This window comes from Spermophilus citellus (genome assembly GCF_964194105.1).
Source record: "Spermophilus citellus genome assembly, contig: SCAFFOLD_541, whole genome shotgun sequence".
In the NCBI taxonomy this organism is placed as follows: Eukaryota; Metazoa; Chordata; class Mammalia; order Rodentia; family Sciuridae; genus Spermophilus; species Spermophilus citellus.
In genome coordinates this window covers 63,273-81,355 of record NW_027672725.1, presented here as the reverse complement: position 1 = coordinate 81,355, position 18,083 = coordinate 63,273, and the positions used below count along the sequence as shown (strand labels likewise).

General features: G+C 64.1%; 1 protein-coding gene and 1 long non-coding RNA gene across 2 annotated transcripts in view; one reads left to right on the top strand and one right to left on the bottom strand.

Moving 5' to 3' along the window:
• Positions 1–7,578: 7,578 nt before the first annotated feature.
• Positions 7,579–13,188, bottom strand: LOC308640706. The gene is made up of 3 exons (XR_014020341.1): positions 12,156–13,188; positions 8,583–8,642; positions 7,579–8,021 (listed from the first exon to the last, which is right to left on the bottom strand). It is a non-coding gene; the product is annotated as an uncharacterized lncRNA (long non-coding RNA).
• A 259-nt stretch (positions 13,189–13,447) lies between these two features.
• LOC308640704 (serine/threonine-protein phosphatase 2A regulatory subunit B'' subunit beta-like) overlaps positions 13,448–18,083 on the top strand; it is a 52,706-nt gene continuing 48,070 nt past the window's right edge. Inside the window, exon 1 of the mRNA XM_081312485.1 lies at positions 13,448–14,071. Within this exon, the coding sequence (XP_081168611.1) occupies positions 13,745–14,071 (327 nt within the window). The 5' untranslated portion in view covers positions 13,448–13,744. The remainder of the gene's footprint in view (positions 14,072–18,083) is intronic.

The following is an 18,083-nucleotide window of genomic DNA, read 5'->3' as shown; positions in this document are numbered from 1 at the left end:
GTGTCAGGAGGCTGAGGCAGGAGGACCTCAGGTGGGAGGCCACCCTCAGCAACTCGGGGAGACTGTGTCTCAAAAGGAAATAAAGGGCTGGGGTCTCCTGGGGGTGGAGCGGCCCTGGGTCTCCCCCTTCTCGCGCCCTCCGCTGGCTGCCTAACGGGGGTTTTCCGGCCCCTTCTCTGGGACAGCCCGGTCACAAGCAGCGGGGCGTATTGATGTGGAAGGAGGCAGGTCACACAGACGCTGGGCCCCCTCCTTGTCCTCAGAGCCCCAGGTCCCCTCCCGCCTTCCCCGGGGCACGAGGTCCACCCAGTCCCTGGCACCTGGCCTCACTCCTGCTGCCCGGAGCCCTGCTCTCTGTCCCTGTCACCTGACTCTGTGCACCTGCCTATTGTCACCTACCTCCTGTCCTACGTCCCCCCACCTCCTGCCTCTGTCCCCTACATCTCTGTTCCATGGGTCCATGGCCACCAAGCCGTCTGTCACCCATGCTCCCAGACCTTTGGCATCTGTCAATCACGTACCTACCTGTCCTCTGTCTGCCTGTGTCTGTCCGTCCTCTGTGGAGCTGAGTGGCCCACCTGTCCATCAGGGATCTGTCTGTCCATCATCTGGGTCTTCATCTGCCTGCGCTCCATCACCCACCCCTCTGTCCATCATCCATCTGTCCATCACCCACCCATCCGTCCATCGTCCATCCATCTGTCCGTCATCCATCCGTCCATCACCTATCCTGTCCCACAGGCCCCCTCCCTGGTCCAAGAGTGGCCCTTGGGGTCTCTGCTGCCCACCCCTGCTGCCTTCCCGGAGGGGACAGACACTGTTTGGGGGTGGCGTGGGGCATGGGTGCTGCGTGGGGAGGACTCGTAACCTAGTGACCCCGTCTACACGCTGCCCAGTCCCTGTCCCCAGCCAACGTCGACCACACAGGAAGTGCATGGACCGTGCAGGGCCTGAGGCTCCAAGATGACCCTCCCGACCGTGGACGGGGCTGGGGACGTGGGGCTCCGGCTGAAGGCTCAGGGGCCACCGCGTCTCCCAAGGCTGGGTGGTCCCCAGGACGCCCACCAGGCCCCTCGGCCACGATGCCCACTCGGGTGGCCCTGCAGAGCACCCCGCAGCCCGCGCCCCGCGGACGACCCCGGGCACCTCCTGCGCAGCTGCGTAGGCCCCAGAGCTGACCGCATTCCTGGGATTCTGCAGGGGGGCATCTGGGCTCAGTCCCCGGGGGCTGCAGCTTCCTGACCGTCCACAGGAGCCAGGCCCCAAATACCAGCCCTGAGCCACAGCTGCTCGCCCCTGGACATTCCTTCCTCTCAGCCTCCAGGGACCACAGCCGCTGGGGCAGCAGGCCGCCCGCCTCAGGGCCTCGTGGTGCAGAGTCAGAGGGGTGCTTAGTGGGGTGCACTCAGTGGGCGCACAGTCAGTGGGGTGCTTAGTGGGGTGCACTCAGTGGGCGCACAGTCAGTGGGGTGCTTAGGGGGTGCATTATGTGGGCGCACAGTCAGTGGGGTGCTTAGGGGGTGCATTATGTGGGCGCACAGTCAGTGGGGTGCTTAGTGGGGTGCACTCAGTGAGTGCAGAGTCAGAGGGTGCACAGTCAGTGGGGTGCTTAGTGGGGTGCACTCAGTGGGTGCAGAGTCAGTGGGTGCAGAGTCAGTGGGGTGCTTAGTGGGGTGCACTCAGTGGGTGCACAGTCAGTGGGGTGCTTAGGGGGTGCATTATGTGGGCGCACAGTCAGTGGGGTGCTTAGTGGGTGCACAGTCAGTGGGTGCAGAGTCAGTGGGGTGTTAGTGGGGTGCACTCAGTGAGTGCAGAGTCAAAGGGCACACAGTCAGTGGGGTGCTTAGTGGGGTGCTTGGTGGGGTGCACTCAGTGGGTGCAGAGTCAGTGAGCGCACAGTGGGTGCAGAGTCAGTGGGTGCAGAGTCAGAGGGGTGCTTAGTGGGGTGCACTCAGTAGGTGTAGAGTCAGTGGGGTGCTTAGTGGGGTGCACTCAGTGGGTGCAGAGTCAGTAGGTGTAGAGTCAGTGAGGTGCTTAGTGGGGTGCACTCAGTGGGTGCAGAGTCAGTGGGTGCAGAGTCAGTGGGGTGCTTAGTGGGGTGCACTCAGTGGGTGCAGAGTCAGTGGGTGCAGAGTCAGTGGGGTGCTTAGTGGGGTGCACTCAGTGGGTGCAGAGTCAGAGGGTGCACAGTCAGTGGGGTGCTTAGTGGGGTGCACTCAGTGGGTGCAGAGTCAGTGGGTGCAGAGTCAGTGGGCTTCTTAGTGGGGTGCACTCAGTGGGTGCACAGTCAGTGGGGTGCTTAGGGGGTGCATTATGTGGGCGCACAGTCAGTGGGGTGCTTAGTGGGTGCACAGTCAGTGGGTGCAGAGTCAGTGGGGTGTTAGTGGGGTGCACTCAGTGAGTGCAGAGTCAAAGGGCACACAGTCAGTGGGGTGCTTAGTGGGGTGCTTGGTGGGGTGCACTCAGTGGGTGCAGAGTCAGTGAGCGCACAGTGGGTGCAGAGTCAGTGGGTGCAGAGTCAGAGGGGTGCTTAGTGGGGTGCACTCAGTGGGTGCACAGTCAGTGAGGTGCTTAGTGGGGTGCACTCAGTGGGCGCACAGTCAGTGGGGTGCTTAGGGGGTGCATTATGTGGGCGCACAGTCAGTGGGGTGCTTAGTGGGGTGCACTCAGTGAGTGCAGAGTCAGAGGGTGCACAGTCAGTGGGGTGCTTAGTGGGGTGCACTCAGTGGGTGCAGAGTCAGTGGGTGCAGAGTCAGTGGGGTGCTTAGTGGGGTGCACTCAGTGGGTGCAGAGTCAGTGGGTGCAGAGTCAGTGGGGTGCTTAGTGGGGTGCACTCAGTGGGTGCACAGTCAGTGGGGTGCTTAGGGGGTGCATTATGTGGGCGCACAGTCAGTGGGGTGCTTAGTGGGTGCACAGTCAGTGGGTGCAGAGTCAGTGGGGTGTTAGTGGGGTGCACTCAGTGAGTGCAGAGTCAAAGGGCACACAGTCAGTGGGGTGCTTAGTGGGGTGCTTGGTGGGGTGCACTCAGTGGGTGCAGAGTCAGTGAGCGCACAGTGGGTGCAGAGTCAGTGGGTGCAGAGTCAGAGGGGTGCTTAGTGGGGTGCACTCAGTAGGTGTAGAGTCAGTGGGGTGCTTAGTGGGGTGCACTCAGTGGGTGCAGAGTCAGTAGGTGTAGAGTCAGTGAGGTGCTTAGTGGGGTGCACTCAGTGGGTGCAGAGTCAGTGGGTGCAGAGTCAGTGGGGTGCTTAGTGGGGTGCACTCAGTGGGTGCAGAGTCAGTGGGTGCAGAGTCAGTGGGGTGCTTAGTGGGGTGCACTCAGTGGGTGCAGAGTCAGAGGGTGCACAGTCAGTGGGGTGCTTAGTGGGGTGCACTCAGTGGGTGCAGAGTCAGTGGGTGCAGAGTCAGTGGGGTGCTTAGTGGGGTGCACTCAGTGGGTGCACAGTCAGTGGGGTGCTTAGGGGGTGCATTATGTGGGCGCACAGTCAGTGGGGTGCTTAGTGGGTGCACAGTCAGTGGGTGCAGAGTCAGTGGGGTGTTAGTGGGGTGCACTCAGTGAGTGCAGAGTCAAAGGGCACACAGTCAGTGGGGTGCTTAGTGGGGTGCTTGGTGGGGTGCACTCAGTGGGTGCAGAGTCAGTGAGCGCACAGTGGGTGCAGAGTCAGTGGGTGCAGAGTCAGAGGGGTGCTTAGTGGGGTGCACTCAGTAGGTGTAGAGTCAGTGAGGTGCTTAGTGGGGTGCACTCAGTGGGTGCAGAGTCAGTGAGGTGCTTAGTGGGGTGCACTCAGTGGGTGCAGTCAGTGAGGTGCTTAGTGGGGTACACTCAGTGAGCGCAGAGTCAGTGGGTGCAGAGTCAGTGGGGTGCTTAGTGGGGTGCACTCAGTGGGTGCAGAGTCAGTGGGTGCAGAGTCAGTGGGGTGCTTAGTGGGGTGCACTCAGTGGGTGCACTCAGTGGGTGCAGAGTCAGTGAGGTGCTTAGTGGGGTGCACTCAGTGGGTGCAGAGTCAGTGGGTGCAGAGTCAGTGGGGTGCTTAGTGGGGTGCACTCAGTGGGTGCAGAGTCAGTGGGTGCAGAGTCAGTGGGGTGCTTAGTGGGGTGCACTCAGTGGGTGCAGAGTCAGTGGGTGCAGAGTCAGTGGGGTGCTTAGTGGGGTGCACTCAGTGGGTGCAGAGTCAGTGGGTGCAGAGTCAGTGGGGTGCTTAGTGGGGTGCACTCAGTGGGTGCAGAGTCAGTGGGTGCAGAGTCAGTGGGGTGCTTAGTGGGGTGCACTCAGTGGGTGCAGAGTCAGTGGGTGCAGAGTCAGTGGGGTGCTTAGTGGGGTGCACTCAGTGGGTGCAGAGTCAGTGAGGTGCTTAGTGGGGTGCACTCAGTGGGTGCAGAGTCAGTGGGTGCAGAGTCAGTGAGGTGCTTAGTGGGGTGCACTCAGTGGGTGCAGAGTCAGTGGGTGCAGAGTCAGTGGGGTGCTTAGTGGGGTGCACTCAGTGGGTGCAGAGTCAGTGGGTGCAGAGTCAGTGGGGTGCTTAGTGGGGTGCACTCAGTGGGTGCAGAGTCAGTGGGTACAGAGTCAGTGGGGTGCTTAGTGGGGTGCACTCAGTGGGTGCAGAGTCAGTGGGTACAGAGTCAGTGGGGTGCTTAGTGGGGTGCACTCAGTGGGTGCAGAGTCAGTGAGGTGCTTAGTGGGGTGCACTCAGTGGGTGCAGAGTCAGTAGGTGTAGAGTCAGTGGGGTGCTTAGTGGGGTGCACTCAGTGGGTGCAGAGTTAGTGGGGTGCTTAGTGGGGTGCACTCAGTGGGTGCAGAGTCAGTGGGTGCAGAGTCAGTGGGGTGCTTAGTGGGGTGCACTCAGTGGGTGCAGAGTCAGTGGGGTGCTTAGTGGGGTGCACTCAGTGGGTGCAGAGTCAGTGAGGTGCTTAGTGGGGTGCACTCAGTGGGTGCACAGTCAGTGGGTGCAGAGTCAGTGGGGTGCTTAGTGGGGTGCAGAGTCAGTGGGTGCAGAGTCAGTGAGGTGCTTAGTGGGGTGCACTCAGTGGGTGCACAGTCAGTGGGTGCAGAGTCAGTGGGGTGCTTAGTGGGGTGCACTCAGTGGGTGCAGAGTCAGTGAGGTGCTTAGTGGGGTGCACTCAGTGGGTGCAGAGTCAGTGGGTGCAGAGTCAGTGAGGTGCTTAGTGGGGTGCACTCAGTGGGTGCAGAGTCAGTGGGTGCAGAGTCAGTGGGGTGCTTAGTGGGGTGCACTCAGTGGGTGCAGAGTTAGTGGGTGCAGAGTCAGTGGGGTGCTTAGTGGGGTGCACTCAGTGGGTGCAGAGTCAGTGGGGTGCTTAGTGGGGTGCACTCAGTGGGTGCAGAGTCAGTGGGTGCAGAGTCAGTGGGGTGCTTAGTGGGGTGCACTCAGTGGGTGCAGAGTCAGTGGGTGCAGAGTCAGTGGGGTGCTTAGTGGGGTGCACTCAGTGGGTGCAGAGTCAGTGGGTGCAGAGTCAGTGGGGTGCTTAGTGGGGTGCACTCAGTGGGTGCAGAGTCAGTGGGGTGCTTAGTGGGGTGCACAGTCACTGGGGTGCACGACTCTCGGCCACGGTGCCAGCTGGAAGCCTGGGGAGACCCAGCCCCCTGTGCACCTCAGGAGCCTGTGACCGACCCCTCTGCTCCCCCCACGTCACGTACCCTCTGGCATGGACCCCAGACCCGCCCCGCCCCCCCTCACCCGTCTTTCCTGGTTCATTCTTGAAAACAGACCTCACAGTCCACCCGAACGGCACAGCTCGGCAGCCCGGGGTCACTCAGGGTGGGAGGCCATCGGGTCCATTCAGAGGAGGCCCTCCCCCACCCCTACCTCCTTGTGCCTAAGCGACTAAGGAGGTGTCCTTCTGCTTTCCGCCCCCTGGGTGCCTGTCCTGCACATGTCCTGGCCAGGTGGGTTGCTGTCGCTGAGCACCCTGCCTTGACGGTCAGTCATGGTGGAGCAGCCGTTCCTTTTCACGGCCAAGTAATATTCCACTCTATCTGTTCCTCGGTTCAGAGGCATCGTGGCTGTTTCTGCTTCGGGGGCATCATGAACGTGGCTCTGTGCACACTCACCCCGTGTGTGGCCCCAGCTGCCCACCCTGGGCCACTCCTCTCTTGCTCTGTGGGACGGTCCCCTGAAGCATGACAGAGTGAATTGTCTGGGAGACTCACTGCCACACCCAGGGCTCAGCACCCCGGGTCCCCTGAAGGGACCTCAGTTTTGGCCCCGTGGATGGGGCCAGTGGACACCCTAAGACATGGGGTGCACGGTGCCTGGGAGACCCAGGGTCCACCTCCGGCCGGGGTCACTGCCCCTGTGGGGTCCACCAACTGGGGATCCCACACGCATCCTCTGTTCGGTCCACACCTGCAGCCAGCACCACGGGGCTCCTTTCTTGCCGTGTCCCTAGGAATCCGTGGGTCCTCCTGTGGGAGCCACAGGCCGGGGACGCCTGGACAGCCCACCTGCTGTGTTCCGGCCGGGCTGGGCCTGTGTCCAGGGCCACTTCCCCACGGGCTATTTTGAGCCCTGAGGATGTGGCTATTTAAAGCGCGGTGGGTCTGAGCCTTCTACCCGCAGCTCCCCACACAGCTGTGGGCCGCCTCCTGGGGCCCCCTCCGCAGCTCGGGGACACACGGGGCCCGTGGCTCACTTCAGGTTGGACACGGCCCGCATAGAGTTGGCTCAGACCCCGCTGTCCCCTCTGAGCCCCTGACGCCCGTGGGGTGGGGTGACCCCGACCTCCCTCCTCTGAATCGCTGGCCACCAAAAAAATTCCTGCGGGAAGCCATAGGGTCCCATCCCCTCCGGGCACTGGCCCCATCTGCACGTGCCGTGACCTGGGACACAAGGTCACAGGTCTGCAGCGTAGCAAAGGTCAGTAGAGACAGGGTTAGGAGCACTGCCTTTGCTGTCGGTGAAGTGGGCGCAAACCGGAAAGAAAAGGCTCCTCGGACACGGCCCTCGAAAACGGCTTTGCAGCCGGGGGCAGCGCACGCCTGTCGTCCTGCAGCTGGGGAGGCCGAGGCAGGAGGCTCCGGAGTCAGAGGCCAGCCTCGGCCACTCATCGAGGCCCTGAGCCACGCAGGGAGACCCTGTCTCCAAATAAGAAATAAAAGGGGCTGTGGGTGTGGCCCAGTGGGACCTGGAGATGTCTGACCACTCCATGACCCTGTGGCTGAAAACCAGTGAAATCAGAGGTTGTCTGGTGGCATTGCTGTGCTCTGAAGAATCTGCCGAGGACACTCTGGCCCACGGAGCCGTTCTGAGGGATGACACACAAAATCATATTCACCATGAGCCCTTTGGTGGGCCGTGTTTAATCAGAGATGGCAAACGGGAATCATCGCCATTTACAGTGTGAACTGAAGACAGAAGGTGCCCCTTGAACACGCATTTAAAATGCAGCCAGCCGTGGGCATCTGCGGGGTCCGGATCCGTAGATTCAGCCAAGCTGGGGTCCGAAATACTCAGGGAAGTGAGGTCGCCTTGGTATTGAACAGGTATAGATTTCTGCCTTCTCCTTATGGCCTCAACGATACAATGTGACACTCTGCACAGAACATTTACGTGGCGTTGGGTCTCACAGGTCAGTGGCCACGATTCAAAGCGCACAGTCAAGCACCACACCATTTATGGCAGGGGATTGAGCTCCCGGGGGTTGTACCCCATGTGTGGTGGGCATTGGGGGGGTCGTGGTGAATTCTTCCCAATGTGCCTTAGGGTGATACACAGGGGGACAGAAGGTAGCCACCTGGACAGGGTCTACTTCTGCCAGGCTTGGAGCTGCTAGTTTTAACCCACACCCCGCAGATCCGAGCCCAGACCCCGGACCTGTGGCCCAGCGCGTGCGCTGCAGGCTGCCCGGGGCTGCACCAGGACCTCATCTGCGGGGACGCGGCTGGCCCCAGCTGCCCTCATCTGCGGGGACGCGTTTTAATTCTGCACGGCCTCCCAAGGATTCATCTTCCCGGCTGCAATCCTCGCTGGGCAGGCGGGCGCTCATTAGGTCGGGCAGCTTCTCGGGTTCTGACGAGGAGACGATCCATATTCCTCCACTCACGGTGGCACCCACCTGCCCCTTGGCCCTGGTAGCGATTCCATTTCACGTTCCCGCGCATTAATTCTTAATTCCTGACCACATTTCCCTCCCCCCAACAACGGAGACGTTATTGGAAAGGTAATAAGAGAAAGCCCGGGTCCCGCGCCGCGAGTGCGCTCCGGCCCCTTCGCACAAGATCATGGAGACTCCATTATTTCTTGCAATAGCAGCGCGCACTCCGCCTTTTGATTACGCATTTCCATACGCCATCCATCACCCCGGCCGGAGCAAGACGCTGAATATTCAGATTAAATTGGAACTTTTTCCCTATGAATAAAGAATCTGATTCTATTCTGTAATATACACTGTCTCCGGGGAGAGGAAATTGAGTTGAAGGTTGCTGAAGGCAAGTGAGAAAATTGTATTATCCAAATACAAAATTCTTTTGCTCATCATCAAAACCTGAACCACAGCCGTGGGGGACGAAAGGGTCAGGAGAGAATTCAATTAGAGATGAAAATGGGAAAAAAGGGGCCTTTCCAACTTACCTTTTATGTTTCCAAACAAGTAGCGCGAGGTGCGTGGGAGGAATCGGATGCGTCAAGGTCCTGCGGGAGAATCAGGCCGCCGGGATGACTCGACCCCCCACCCCTCCCCACAGGGCCCTGCTCCGGGGCGCAGGAACCCCTCGCAGGCCCGCAGGACGCCCGGAGGACGCACAGGGTGGTCCTGCGGCCCTGGGACCAGGTGCCAGACACCCAGGGGCTAAAACCACAGGAGTCCAGGTCCCCAGCCCTGGAGGGCGGAGGCTGGACCAGGGTCCCAGGCTGAGCTCCCTCCAGGGCTCCAGGGGGCTCCTCCTGCCTCTCCAGCTCCTGGGCTCCAGGTGGCCCTGGGCTGGTGGCCCCTCACTGCAGTCTCTGCCTCTGTCTCCACGGGGTCCTCCTCTGGGTCTGTGTCCCCTCCTCTGTCTCTGGGGAGGACATGGCCATGGCATGAGGGCCACCTGACCCAGGAGGAGCCCATCTCAGGGCCCTTCACTAACGACCTCTGCAGAGACCCTGTTTCCAAATAACCCCCCACAGTTCTGGGGTTGGGTTGGGCATGCCTTTTGGGGCACCCAAGCACCTGGGCTGGCAAGGGGCCGGGACACTAACGTACAGGAAACTGGCTTGTGGTGAGCTACACTGAGTGTTCACGACGTCGCTGCCAAACTGTCAACTCTCTTCCATGTCCTGGTTTCCTCATGTCCCGGTGAACCAGCCCCACCTCACCAGATGGTCCTAAACCCTTCCTGGGAAATCCCACGCAAAACATGCCCAGCCCTGGGGCGGGGGGCGCAGGATGAGAATCACTCTGGAACCTCATTAACCACTGGGCAGCGAAGAACGTCGCGGAGCACTCTGTGCGCCCCCAAGACGGGAGCCGGACCCTCACCAGCTCCTGGTGCCGACCTAGGAGAACGCAGACGCGGAGCGCTCTGTGCGCCCCCAAGACGGGAGCTGGACCCTCACGCGCTCCAGGTGCCGACCGAGGAGAACGCAGACGCGGAGCGCTCTGTGCGCCCCCAAGACGGGAGCCACCTTGAGCACCCAATACGGAAAATGGACCCTCACGCGCTCCAGATGCTGGTTTGCCTGGGGGTCCCTCTGATGGGGGCTGGCCACCCTCCTGGTCCAGCGCCTTTCCACGTGCCCGTGGCGCCCCTTCTTCCTAAACCCTCCACAGGGGCTTTCCAGGGGCTTCGCCCACCTCTCCTGCACAGCCTCCCCCCTCTTCATGGAAGTGAAATTCACTGAATGTGAGGTCCACCATTGGCCTTCAGTTTCCTCTCCAGGTTGTGACCACCACCTCTGCCTAGTTCCAGATCACGCTCAAACCCAGCAGGAGACCCCTCCCCATTCCCTGCCCAGCCCTGGCACTGACCAATCTGTTTTCTGTCCGGGGTCATTGGCTCCTTCTGGACATTTGGTATCAACAGGGCAGCACAGTTTGTGCCCAGACGCTGGACCTCGAAGTGATGGCCCAAATTGTGCCCAAGGGCTAAAGGACAGAGGAGGAGGGGGTCCCTCCAGATGGACGGCCTCAACACAGACTCGGTAAACTGGAGCAGGAAGCAGCCTTCCTGTTCCCGAGGGACAGTGGTCACCAACGTGCACCAGCCTCTCCCACCACCGAGGCCACACGTGGGCCCTGCTGTGGGCTGACCATGCCCCCACTGGCCCCAGGACCTTGGGATGTGCTGTGTGTGGAGGCAGGTATGTGGCCCCGACCCAGCAGGACTGGGGTCCCTGTAAGAGGAGGAGATGAGGACACAGACACACACAGAGGGACGACCCTGTGAGGACACAGGGAGAAGACGGCATCTGTGAGCCCAGGAGAGAAAGAGAGGCCCCAGGAGGAGCCTGCCCTGCCCACCCTGGACCTTGGACCTCCAGCCTCCGGGACAGGGAGATAGACCTCTGCTGATCTAACCACCCAGGCTGGGGGCTTTGCAGCCAGATACACAAGCAAACACAATGAAGGCCTTTCTGGGTGACTAAATCAAGGGTCTTGAGATGGGGACATTACTCTGGGTCATCTGAGTGGGTCCCATGTCACCACGGGCTCCATGTGAGAGGGAGACAGAGACAATGAGCACTGCAGAGACTGGGGTGATGAGCTGTGAGGCCTGGCCCAGGAGCCCCCATAAGCTGAAAGGCATTAAAATCACGTGGTCACTGTGCCCCCACACCATGGCCGGGAGCTGGTCAGGTGGTGACCGTTCCTGTCGCTGTAACACATCCTGGGATGTTGGATGGAGAACAAGGAACAGAGCCGAACGGTTCTTCACCTCATGGCTGGCAGTGGAGAGCAAGAGGAAGAGCCCGGGGTCCCAGGATCCCCTTCCAAGCCACACCCCCAAAGACCTAACTTGCTCTCACCAGGCCCCGCCTCTTAAAGGCTACACTACCTCGCCACAAGCCAGGCCTTTATCACGCGGGGCTTTGGGGACACCCAGAGCCAACCTCTCAGGCCTGTAGTGCCCGCTGACAGGCCAGCTCGGCACCAGATTTCCTCTCCGCAGCTCAGCCCATAAAAAATTGAGACGGCAGAGCTTCTCACAGCAAGATGGTCCCCGGGATATGAAGGCCCTCGGCAGAAGCAGCACCAAACCACGAGTCAGGGTGAGGGGTGTAGCCTTCCACTTGTCACAGGAAGGTCCCCTCTGCCTGACCCACACCCTTGGGCTCCCGAGTTCCCCCTGGGAGTTGGAATCAAGAAAGAAGCCGCATGTGGTGGCACAAGCCTGTAATCCCAGCAGCTGAGGCAGGAGGACAGCAAGTTGGAGGCCAGCCTGAATAACTGAGCGAGGCCCTAAGCAAGTGAGCGAGACCCTGTCTCTAAGTAAAAAATAAAAAGGGCTGGGGTGCGGCTCTGTGGTTACGCACCCCTGGACCCCATCCCTGTTAAAAAACAAAGCAAGAGGAAGCCAGAGTACTCTGGTAAAGGCCAATCAAAATGGAGCAGAACCCGGGCCTGTGCCCGTGCCACTGTATCCAATGTCTCCTTGGTGACAGAAGAGAAGGGAACTCTGAGCCCGTCCCAGGTCCCACCTGGGCGTCTGGGATTCTCAGCCCTCCTTGGCTGATGGTTGCCGGGTCTTTGGATGTGCCATGTCCCCAGCAGCCTGACCCCCTCCCTCGGAGCCACCCGGCAGTGCCATAGAAAAGCTAGCACCTGCACTTGTTTAAGACGTTTAGCGAGGGACCTTTCATAGGTTTGCAAACCAAACCAAACCAAACGCCAGGAGGAAACACGTCACATTAAAGGAGAGCAAAGGACGAGGGACGGCAAGCCACGCTGCGGTGGCATAGACTGGGTGGCATTTTCCCCTCCGGCTGCAGGACCCATACCTCTGGGGCTCAGGGCCACCCAGGGCCAGGTCACCCAGGCTGGCCGGGTCTCAAGCAGGCTCCAGGGCCGGGGGTGGAGGTAAACAGGGCACTTCCTGATCCACAAATAAACAGGACGCTTCCTGAGCCACAGGCGCGGCCAGGGGGATTCTGCAAGCCTAGCAGCTGCAGGTGGGGCTGGGGACACAGGGACTCAGGGCTGAGGTGGCAGGGGGCGGGCCTCACCTGGAGGCCCCAACCATTAGAGAGCTTCATTGTGCCCAGGAGGACCCCTCTTCTGCTGGGGACAGCTCTGCAGACTCCAGGCCCCGCCCGCCTGCCCGGCTCCACAGCCCCTTCATGCTCCCTGCCCAGGGCCTCCCCGAGGGGACCCCAGGCCCGCAGAGGCCTGAAGGCGCACTGTGTCTGCCGCGCGCCGGCCCTGCCCTGGCGTCTCCGCAGTGCCCGCGTCTATAAATCCAGCTCTGCAGGCGCTCAAAGGAGCCCCCCCCCCCAAACCACACCGATGAATCAACCGGCTCCTGTCAAGGCGCAGGGTGAAAAGCGCCCCTGTTCCCGGCAGAGGTGGGTCTGTGCTCCGCGGACGCGGACCTGCCTGGGCGCACGCCCCGGAGAGCAGAGCGCACACAGCCTCAGCACCTCGCCTCAGCCTCAGCCTCCCTGCGAGACGCGCCCCGGGTCGAGCGCGCCACGGTCACACCCAGCAAGAAACAAGACCCAAGTGTGAGACCCTCGCCCTCAAAACAGACGGGCGCCTGGCTGCGGGCGAGCTCAGCTCCTGCAGGACCTTGCAGTTTCCCTGCGAAGCAGGCCCAGCCAGGGAAGCTCGCCTTGGGCATCACTTAGGTCTAGAGGGTGAGCTGGGCTGCGGTCAGCTCGGGCGCTGGGCCAGGCCCCGGTGGCACGCCCAGCAGACCCTGTCTCCTCCGGCGACCCGGGCTGTTTTGTAACCATCAAAGCAGTTTATTCCCATCCTAGAGAACCTGCGTGGAGAGGAGCCGCACTCCCCAGCCTGTCATTCTGTTTGATAAGCAAAACCAACCGAAACACGGCCCTCGGTGTCCGAGGCTGCCCGCCTAATTGCAAAACCCGACCTGGGGCCCCACTCGCACTCCAGGAGCGCAGGCTCGCTCCCGCGATCGGCGGGCACGCACCGCGCGTGCTCGTCTGCTCCGGCGGCCACCCACTGCGCATGCCCGCTGCCGTTCTCCGCCCTCCGGCTGGCGCTCAGCGGTGCCTCTGGCTCGCTCCTCGCAGGCAGGCACTGCGCATGCTCGACCACTAGGCCTTCAGCGGTCTGCTCCGCGCATGCTCGGTCCAGGAGCCGGCCCCGCCGACTCCGGCGGACACGCGCCGCGCATGCTCACACCACTACACCTCCTGAGGCGGCGCGTGCCGCCCCCGCTGAGCTACCGGAAGGCAGAGCGGCCTCAGGCGGCACGGCCGCCGCCGCCCATTCCTCACCCCACTGCAGCCCCGCAGCCCGACCCAGCCCCGGCGGAGGCCGGGAGGGCGGCGAGGCCCGCGCGCCGAGCGGCGGCGTCGCCGTGGTGATGACGTATCCGCCGTGGTGACGTCGCGCGGCGCGGTGACGCGCGACGCGGCGCCCGGGTGGGGGAGCGCGGCGGGCGCGCCCGTTTTGAAGCTGCGCTGAGCGGCGCGGGCGTCGCCGGGGCCCGGGCCGCCGCCTCTGCCCGCCGCGCGACGCCCGCCAGGCCCGGGCCGCCCGCTCGCGGCCGCCGCGCCCCCGCCTCGGCCCGCGGCCCCGGGCGGCAGAGCCTCGGGAGGCCGGGGCGGCCCGGGCCGCGCCCACCATGCCGCCCGGCAAAGTGCTGCAGCCGGTGCTGAAGATGAAGGTGGACGAGCTGTTCCTGTGCTGGCTCAGCGAGGCCAGCACGCAGCGCATGCTGCAGGACGGCCTGCACCGCATCAAGGCGCCCGGCCCCGCCGCGCTGGGCGCGGGCGACGCGGGCCCGCCCGAAGCCTGGCCGCCCGCCTGCAGGCCCGGCGCGCCCGAGCCCCCGGGGGTCGCCGCCGCCGCCGCGCCCGGGCCCGCGCCCGCGCTGCCCCTGGGAGCCGCCGCCAGCCCCCGGCACGGGCCGCACGCCCGCGGCGCCCGCAGGTCCGCGGGCCCCAGAGCGGTAAGTCGCTCTCGCCCCTCCGCCGCGCCGAGCCCCGGCACCCCGCCGCCGAGCGGCCCGCGTCCCCGCGCTGTCGTGACAGTTGCAGCCCCAGGGCGCACGCGCTTGGAGAGTTCAGCTCCCCCGGCTGGCAGCCCCTGTCCCCTTCCCCGAAGTCGTTTCCACCGGCTCCAGGAGTGAGCCGACGGTTCCTGCCCGAGTGTGTCTGGGGCCCGGCGCGCAGTTCCGGGAACCGTGTGTCGCTTCCTCCTTCAAAGGCTCCTCCTGTCATTTAACCCTGTGTCAGTTTAGTGAACCGTGGCCTCCGGGCGGTACAGAGACAGGTGTGGTTGGTGCGCGTGGCACACCCAGGACCGTCCATTGAGCTCCTTTGACACACGGACAGTGCTTCCACTTGGCAGTGCCCGGCAGCCCTGAGCACGTCAGGGAGGGATTGTCATGTACCCCGTAGTCCCCTTCCCAGCCAAGAGGGTCTGCCCACGGAGTGACGGGGTCATTTGCAGAAGAGAGCTTGTCCTTGTAAGGCACTGGGGGTGGTCTGCTGTGACCTGATTTTTTACAGAAAGTAGGGCTCGGGCAGTGAGAGCTGGCGGCAGCCTTGGGGAGCACCTGCTGAGCCCCCTCCCACCCTGGGGTGTCTGCAAGGGGGCTTGTCTCGGCCTGTAGACCTCGAGGCCCGGGACCCTCCCTTGAGCTCTGGGCCAGTGCACTTTCCCAGGAAGCTGCCCAGCTTTGGCACCTCGGAATCCCGCCTGGATCCCCATTCACTGTGGGCAGGACGCAGCGGTCGGGTCCTCCCAGCCCCGCCTGGGACTCTTGAGTCATGGGTTGCTGATGAGCTGCCAGCCGGGGATAGAGGGGTCCCTCAGGAGTGAGGGGCTCCAGGGGAGAGCTGAGATCATTTTCGGTGACACAGCCAGAAGCCTCTGGGGAGCAGCCTGGGAGTGGAGATGAAGCTCCACAGGTGTGCAAAGCAGGGAGAGGCCGCTTCTCTGCATGGAGACGTGGTGGGGGAGTGCGTGTGGCCAGGAAGTGTGTGTGGGGCCTGGGAGGGCGCCAAGGGGGACTGAGCAGGGGTGGTGAGGGGTGGAGGCTGGCTCCGCCCCAGGGTGGGCAGAGGGGAGATGAGGGCTGGCCCAGGCTGGGTGGGCAGGGTGCAGGACTCGGGGCTCGGGCACCTGCTTGTTGTGTGGCTGCTGCTGCTGGCTTCTAGGGGCCTGCCCCCGAGCCCCCGAGAAGGACCTGCTGTAGTCTGGAGGGTGGGCTTGGGCTGGGCGCCCAGAGGGGTGCAGTCATGTGACCTGTGGATGGGGAAGGGCGTCCTGAGGATCCCTGGCTCGCAGGGTGGGGTGGGGACCCCACAGCTGGCCTGCAGCCGCCCGACCAGGACAAGGAGCCTGGTTTGAGGGGGAGCGGAATGACGGTGGTCTGCAGTGTCCTGGGGTCTGCTAACGTCCTGTCGTCCTGCCAGGACTAGGTCCTTCGTCGGCCTTGACCTTGCCCTGGGGTTTGGAATCTGGGGGTGACTTGAGTTGAGCTTCTAGAAGGTAGCTGTCCCACTCATGTCACCACGCATGCCAGTGTGGGGCAGAGCCTGGGGGTCCCACGTCCACAGGAGGCACGCGCACCCTGCCGGGACACTCAGGGTCACGCGCACCCTCCCGGGACACTCAGGGTCACGCTCACCCTCCCGGGGACACTCAGGGTCACGCGCACCCTGCCGGGACACTCAGGGTCACGCGCACCCTGCCGGGACACTCAGGGTCACGCGCACCCTCCCGGGGACACTCAGGGTCACGCGCACCCTCCCGGGGACACTCAGGGTCACGCGCACCCTCCCGGGACACTCAGGGTCACGCGCACCCTCCCGGGGACACTCAGGGTCACGCGCACCCTCCCGGGACACTCAGGGTCACGCGCACCCTCCCGGGGACACTCAGGGTCACGCTCACCCTCCCGGGGACACTCAGGGTCACGCGCACCCTGCCGGGACACTCAGGGTCACGCGCACCCTCCCGGGGACACTCAGGGTCACGCGCACCCTCCCGGGGACACTCAGGGTCACGCTCACCCTCCCGGGGACACTCAGGGTCACGCGCACCCTCCCGGGGACACTCAGGGTCACGCTCACCCTCCCGGGGACACTCAGGGTCACGCGCACCCTCCCGGGGACACTCAGGGTCACGCGCACCCTCCCGGGGACACTCAGGGTCACGCTCACCCTCCCGGGGACACTCAGGGTCACGCGCACCCTCCCGGGGACACTCAGGGTCACGCTCACCCTCCCGGGGACACTCAGGGTCACGCGCACCCTCCCGGGGACACTCAGGGTCACGCGCACCCTCCCGGGGACACTCAGGGTCACGCTCACCCTCCCGGGGACACTCAGGGTCACGCGCACCCTCCCGGGGACACTCAGGGTCACGCGCACCCTCCCGGGGACACTCAGGGTCACGCTCACCCTCCCGGGGACACTCAGGGTCACGCGCACCCTCCCGGGGACACTCAGGGTCACGCGCACCCTCCCGGGGACACTCAGGGTCACGCGCACCCTCCCGGGGACACTCAGGGTCACGCGCACCCTGCCGGGGACACTCAGGGTCACGCGCACCCTCCCGGGGACACTCAGGGTCACGCGCACCCTCCCGGGGACACTCAGGGTCACGCGCACCCTCCCGGGACACTCAGGGTCACGCGCACCCTCCCGGGACACTCAGGGTCACGCGCACCCTCCCGGGGACACTCAGGGTCACGCTCACCCTCCCGGGACACTCAGGGTCACGCGCACCCTGCCGGGACACTCAGGGTCACGCGCACCCTCCCGGGGACACTCAGGGTCACGCGCACCCTCCCGGGGACACTCAGGGTCACGCGCACCCTCCCGGGGACACTCAGGGTCACGCGCACCCTCCCGGGACACTCAGGGTCACGCGCACCCTCCCGGGACACTCAGGGTCACGCGCACCCTCCCGGGGACACTCAGGGTCACGCGCACCCTCCCGGGGACACTCAGGGTCACGCGCACCCTCCCGGGGACACTCAGGGTCACGCGCACCCTCCCGGGGACACTCAGGGTCACGCGCACCCTGCCGGGGACACTCAGGGTCACGCGCACCCTCCCGGGGACACTCAGGGTCACGCGCACCCTCCCGGGGACACTCAGGGTCACGCTCACCCTCCCGGGGACACTCAGGGTCACGCGCACCCTCCCGGGGACACTCAGGGTCACGCGCACCCTGCCGGGACACTCAGGGTCACGCGCACCCTCCCGGGGACACTCAGGGTCACGCGCACCCTCCCGGGACACTCAGGGTCACGCGCACCCTCCCGGGGACACTCAGGGTCACGCTCACCCTCCCGGGACACTCAGGGTCACGCGCACCCTGCCGGGACACTCAGGGTCACGCGCACCCTCCCGGGGACACTCAGGGTCACACGCACCCTCCCGGGACACTCAGGGTCACGCGCACCCTCCCGGGGACACTCAGGGTCACGCGCACCCTCCCGGGGACACTCAGGGTCACGCGCACCCTCCCGGGGACACTCAGGGTCACGCGCACCCTCCCGGGACACTCAGGGTCACGCGCACCCTGCCGGGACACTCAGGGTCACGCTCACCCTGCCGGGACACTCAGGGTCACGCGCACCCTCCCGGGGACACTCAGGGTCACGCTCACCCTCCCGGGACACTCAGGGTCACGCGCACCCTCCCGGGACACTCAGGGTCACGCGCACCCTCCCGGGACACTCAGGGTCACGCGCACCCTCCCGGGACACTCAGGGTCACGCGCACCCTCCCGGGGACACTCAGGGTCACGCGCACCCTCCCGGGGACACTCAGGGTCACGCTCACCCTCCCGGGACACTCAGGGTCACGCTCACCCTCCCGGGGACACTCAGGGTCACGCGCACCCTCCCGGGGACACTCAGGGTCACGCGCACCCTCCCGGGGACACTCAGGGTCACGCGCACCCTCCCGGGGACACTCAGGGTCACGCGCACCCTCCCGGGG